General features: G+C 30.9%; 1 protein-coding gene across 1 annotated transcript; it reads left to right on the plus strand.

Moving 5' to 3' along the window:
* Positions 1-204: 204 nt before the first annotated feature.
* On the plus strand, positions 205-5,180 carry LOC139490812 (uncharacterized). The gene is made up of 5 exons (XM_071277852.1): positions 205-323; positions 852-1,036; positions 2,461-2,586; positions 3,238-3,414; positions 4,832-5,180. Exons 1-5 carry the CDS (start codon positions 321-323, stop codon positions 5,037-5,039), a joined length of 699 nt encoding a protein of 232 aa, XP_071133953.1. The 5' UTR covers positions 205-320; the 3' UTR covers positions 5,040-5,180.
* The last annotated feature ends 1,105 nt before the right edge of the window (positions 5,181-6,285 follow it).

The following is a 6,285-nucleotide window of genomic DNA, read 5'->3' on the forward strand; positions in this document are numbered from 1 at the left end:
AGTTCTGAAATTAATTAATTACTTTGTATATGTATAATTGTTTTTTGTTTTTACATATTATAATGTAAAGTTAACTATATGTACTTTGCATAATGTCAAGGCATTGAACAAATAATCGTTTTTGTGACGTAACTTTTTTTTTTAACATGGCCTTAACACTTAGTAGTAATACATCAGTGTATAACGTACAAATATCAAGGACGAATCAAAAACGTTGTTACAAATCCGTAGAAGTTAATTTCCTCGTTTATGCATATAAATATCCATATTTTCTAGTTTAGAAATCAGATTTAATTTTGACTTGATAAAAGATATTAACAATGGTAAGCGTTAATTTAAATCAATTTTTGTTGAACAAAAACATACTTATATTTTTATAGTGAAAATGTATGAACATCTCTTAAGATTTCCTAAGTTGTATCTTCTTCTCTACGAAATGCACATAATGCAATGATCATAATGAAAGAAATATAATTTGGAAAACAAAACTTTTGCAAATGAAAATTTGGAGAAATTCATTTATTTTAAATTAATCTTAAATTATATATATATAAGAGTCTACAAATGGTAAGATTTCAGTTGATTTAAAAAAAAACTACACATTTATATATATTTGTTTTCACTTTTTTATTAATTGGGGATCGTGAATTTGAAACACGATGTCTAATCATTTTTATGAAGATACAAAAAAAAAAAAAAAAAGATCTTAGATTATACAAGTAATTTAAAAATTAATGCATTTGATTTTCAAAGCATTTTATCCCTGTGACATAAACTTATTATTATTAAATAGATAAATAAAACAGATAGCTGAAGATAATCATTTAGAAAATGTATTTATTTGCTCTTAGGTTCCACTTCAACTGTATATTGCTGTTATAGTTGCAACGCTTGCTACTGCTCTCCCTAGTCCGGGTAAGGGTAAGAAATGGGAGCTCTGTCAGAAATTCGACTTGTTGTATAGACAATGTCTACCACCATCGGACTGGATTTGTGATAAGAGTCAGGTTCCAGAAACCTACGTTTCATTCAACATGTAAGTATACTCTTATCATAAAAACAATGCTATTGCGATAATTAAAAATATAATGGCAGTACTTCTGAGAAAATAACAAAGGATTGATTTCACAAAATTTTTAGTGTTCGAAGATAGGGTATTATGATAATTTTGATAAGTACTCCAAATTCACATTTCGATTATTTATGTATAATTAAGAATTAACGCTCAGGATAAAATTAACGAATATCACGGCCCAGGCCATGTGTAAATTTCCAAAAATCTATGGCTTCCATGAATTATTTCGATTCTAATAGGACAAATGCGATCATTAAAAAAACTGAAGCGATGGTGGGTAAAGCTGTGTGTGCGGCTGTTCTTTTTTACTCCCTGTTAGATAAAGCTAAAACATTCTAATAAATCCGTAGCTTGCATGGATTATTTCGTGAACAACCGCTAAAATAAAAATCTGTTTCATTCTCAAAACCAACAATTGTCATTTTGATTTAAATGTTTTTCTCGTAAGCTACCGTCAAATCCAAAGTTGACATTTCGTAACTAAGGAGCCGCCATGTTGACTTGCTGAAATCAGTAAATATGCGAATAAGCAATAGAATAGAAAATCAAACAAAACCTACCTTGATAATCAATTTTAATACAATAGTAAACAACATTTCAATGGTTCACGTAACAGAAAACTTTCAACTGTAGCTTTTTCATTTGCATGACGTTATGTTTTGAAATGACTTAAATGCGCCAAAAACATTAATAGACTTTCGCGGAATTTTATTTTATTTTTATATTTTATTGGTTTCTCCGAGTTCTTGTGCATTACTTCTTTTTATTATGCATTCGAATAAGAATAAAAGTGATTTTGTCTTTTTTTAATTGCAATTTTAAAACAATAAAATCGGCAAAGGGTTTACAAATAAGTTTCAATACATGTGAATTTACGCGGGAAGTATATTGTAACAGCCATTTTTATGTACACCACGGAGTCTGCGCTAAGTATAGATATATCGAGAATTTTATCACAGTGTTGTTTACAAAGCGAAAGAAGCACGTCATATTAGAATCGGTTATTCTCGATACAATCGTCGAGGTTAATACAAAGCCCATTTAAACGTCAGTGAGCATTACAACAAAAAAGACAAAAAAATGGAGGTCAAGGATCAGAATTCACACAATTGCTTCACTTGGGCACAAACAAATACCAATTAAAATTACAATCGCTAGCTTTGATATTTCATATTTTTTAAAAGCAGAATATATGTAGTACATTTGTAGATCTTGTATATTTGTTAAATTATGTTTCCGTTTTACACCAAATAGATCATTTACCGCTTTATACAATAAAAGATTATAGAACAAGTCATACAATTTCAAATGTGATTGCATCATATAAATGCATGTGTATTTGTAAACAATTAATTTACATCCATGTCTCTCTCTCTCTCTTACAGCCGTAAAGCAATGGATCTCTCAGATGTAGGTTTTGTGAATTACTTAAAACACAGCAGAGAATGCAATGGTGTCTCAAAACACGTATTCTCTAAACAAAATAAAATGGAGGATATCAGAGGAGCTGGGTAAATAAATCTAAAAATAGAGAATTTGCTTTCTTAGCCGTTAAGTCACCACTGACGACTTTATAATGTTATCTTCAAACGGACCGGTCAGAGTTAAAATATTTGTTTTTGTTCTGTATCCATTTTTTGCTAGTATACATTAAGTCTTAAGTCATTCCTAAGTTTGGTTTGAGTTAATTGTTATATGGTATTTAGTAGATTCATTATTTTTGAATATGCATTGAATTTTTGACATTGGAACACCTTCACTAAAATTAATTTGGCTTGTGTAATTTTCATATTTTTTGTGTGCAAAATATTCACTTTAAAATAACCCTTTGACAAAAAAAATCAAAAAATCAAAAAACTTGAACCACACACTTTATTGTAAATCAACCAAAGAGCAGCCAACTCTTACCAACCAAAGAGCAGACAACTCTGTCCAACCAAAGAACATACAACTCTGACCAACCAATTTGTTAAACCTAGTTCTTTTAATCTTTTAATCTTTTAATCTTTTTTTCTTATTTTATATGATATAAAAAAATAAACTTCACCATCTGTTCAAACATATCAACATTTACTTCTCAATCATTATAAAACCTACATTAGACTTGTATCAAATTGTCACAAGTTGTTTTAGATTAATATTTTCATATGTTTTTTTTTCAGAATGACAAAAATGGCAAGAGTCCTTAAATACCCTATGTGCAGAGAGGTTAAGACGCTTGTAACCCATGTTTATAGACCATTCTATGACGCAATCACTGATGTCAAAACAGGCTCTGAAATTTGTGAAGTTGTTTTAAGCGACAAAGCCCAAATTGTTTATAAAGTGGAGTGTTTAGGGTGAGTTAATTTCTTAGTCTCTGACAACTATATCATTCTGTTATACAAAGAGAGCACTATGATCCAACAACCAGGTTAAGAATATAAGAAACGTTTGTGCTTTGGATGTGTGTTTGGTTGCTGTCTTACGGACGTATAAACCACACCACCTTTTATTCATTTTTTTTTATCAATAAACGATAAAATACAGAAATTAAGAAGAAAAAACGCTAAACATTTCTGAAATACAATGTAACTAACCCAACAAAAATAACATGCAACTCTCAATTCTGTAACATAGTGTGTCTGTATCATGTTAGTCTATACAAACCATAATCCTTTTTGTCTATTGTACTTTATTAATATGAGTCGGATGGAAATGGTAGGAGATTTAGGTTGTACCAATCTAATTAAAAACCAATCTCTCATCGCTCCTGTTTCTGATATGTCGCGTGGGAGATCTAACGAAACCCGCTTTGAGGTCACATGTGAGTGACCTCGTAGGTGTGTCTTTTTCGACCAATGAAATTGAGTCTTCCCCGATCTTGGAAGTTTAACGTAAGGCAAAGGGATGTAACTCATTTTATTTACGACGAAATCGTCAGTCATAATAATTCATAAACTTTTTTGATTGGCTTATTAATAGGTCGTCAACTCATTTGCATATCTTTATAAATTCATGACTTTTAGTTCACTCACATGTGACCTCAAAGCCGGTTTCGTTAGATCTCCCACGCGACATATCAGAAACAGGAGCGATGAGAGATCGGTTTTTAATTAGATTGAGGTTGTACTCTCTAATATTTTCGACATTTCCCGATATTCTTTTAAGTTAACGTATAAGTAACGGTTTCTCGCTTCCCATACATTCTAATCTTCTACTTTATAGCTTGGTATTAGTCTGCTTTTTTACAATACTATATGAATTGAATTGCCGCAGTGTAAATGTTAGAGACACATAAGGGTCTGAATTGGGTTTACATACAAGAAAATGGGTCAATATTACAGAAAATAGGCCCAAAATGAGGATAGAGCAAAATAGGCCAAAAAAGAAAGAATAAAGAGAAATGAGGTGTGAAATATAAAAAATAGAGAGTAATGAACACCCAATATATAGAAAAGACGAAAAACAAAAACATAAGAATTAATGAATACAGTAATGGAGGACCATCTTACAGGTTTGTCATTGTAGACTTTTAATATATGCCTGTTTCTTTTTTGTTATTTTGTTCCTGTCTCATTAGGGTGTATCCCACTTCTGGTTTTATTCAATCCATTTCAAAGCGGATTATATCTCCTGCTTCACATGTTATATCTCCTGCTTCACATGTTATATCTCCTGCTTCACATGTTATATCTCCTGCTTCACATGTTATATCTCCTGCTTCACATGAAGTTATTTTGGTTATTTAATGTGTTTTTATTATTTATTTTACAGTCATAAGAGAACAACAAAATGTAGATTCCATTATGCACCACAAAAAGATTATTACTGCCGACCATCCAATTACGTCACTAGAACCATGGTAATTTTATGCCCCAGCGACAATGGAATATTTACTTACCATGTTGAGAAAATTCCAACAGCCTGTAGCTGCGTAAAGGTTGGATGTGATGATATGTTCACAACAAAAAAACTTATTTAAAGTGAAGGAACAGTATTAAGTCACTTACAAGGGCATGTGCAATATATCTCATCCTCATCATTTATGTGTATTGTCTTTAATGTTTATGTCTACTTACAAACAACAACAATAATATTGAATAAAAAATAGATTTAAAATTTGTACTTCTATTATTGGTTATAAATAACAACGACTATGTAATGCGTGTTCTGTAGGTTGTTTTATTCATTGTATGTTGCTAAAATGTGCATTGGCATTACCTAACATTTACCAATGTCACATGAGGAGCAGGATCTGACTACGTTTCTGTAACACCTTGAACCACCTCCGGTTTTTATTGGTTTCGTGATGTTCAGTTAGTCTTTATTTTCTATGTTGTATTTTGTGTATGTTGATTGTGTTTCGTCGTGTTTTATTTCATGAAATGGCATGGACAATTATTTCGACTTATGATATAAGGATAAAAAGATGTGGTATAATTGACAATGAGATAACTCTCATTCAGAGAGCAAATGACATAGAAATTAACAACTAGAGGTCATAGTACGAACTTAAATAACAAGCAAAACCCATGAAACAAAGTCAGCTATAAAAGCCACCGAAAAGACAAATGTAAATCAATTCAAACGAGAAAATTAACGTATGTACAAAATAATGAACCAAAATACAAATATAATATACAACAACAAATGAAAAAAACTGAATTACAGTCTCATTATTTGAGACAGAAAATAGAGGGGGTAATAATATTTTCGGGCACCAAATCCTATCCGATCCAGGAACATTTTGAAACAACACAGCGTATGAGTGATATACCATAAAAATCAGTTGAAAAGGGCTACAAGGCACAAGAACACGTGACAGAGTATTTAGACATCCACACATCGAAAAAGACGCGACGTAAATGAGCTTGTGTGCATTATTTTTATTCACTGAAACATGGATAATGTGTTGTTAAATTTTAGTTGGCGACATCCTATAATACTCTAGGCAACTGTGATCGAATGAATAGTAACATACATGTAACTAATCAATCAAATGTAAAAAAGAAAAAGATAAAATACAAGTAAATGTACTTTTGTCAAAATTTTGTTGAATACTTCTAGTATTTGCATTAAGAATACTTTTAAAACATCTTATAGTAACATTTAGAAGTGGCTTTACGTACATGAGCTATACTTGACAAATATGTGGATTTTTATTAACTTATCTAGTATATATCATGAGTCTGTCGATCAAATGCAAATTATCAGACGCTAGTATAGAA

The sequence above is a fragment of the Mytilus edulis genome, chromosome 10, assembly GCF_963676685.1.
Source record: "Mytilus edulis chromosome 10, xbMytEdul2.2, whole genome shotgun sequence".
Lineage (NCBI taxonomy): Eukaryota > Metazoa > Mollusca > Bivalvia > Mytilida > Mytilidae > Mytilus > Mytilus edulis.

What these genes read in the sequence shown, in the direction of transcription:
- LOC139490812 (XM_071277852.1), top strand. An exon ending in GAGGATATCAGAGGAGCTGG is followed by an intron (nt 2,587 to 3,237) that starts GTAAATAAATCT and finishes TTTTTTTTTCAG; the next exon opens with AATGACAAAAATGGCAAGAG. An exon ending in TATAAAGTGGAGTGTTTAGG is followed by an intron (nt 3,415 to 4,831) that starts GTGAGTTAATTT and finishes TTTATTTTACAG; the next exon opens with TCATAAGAGAACAACAAAAT.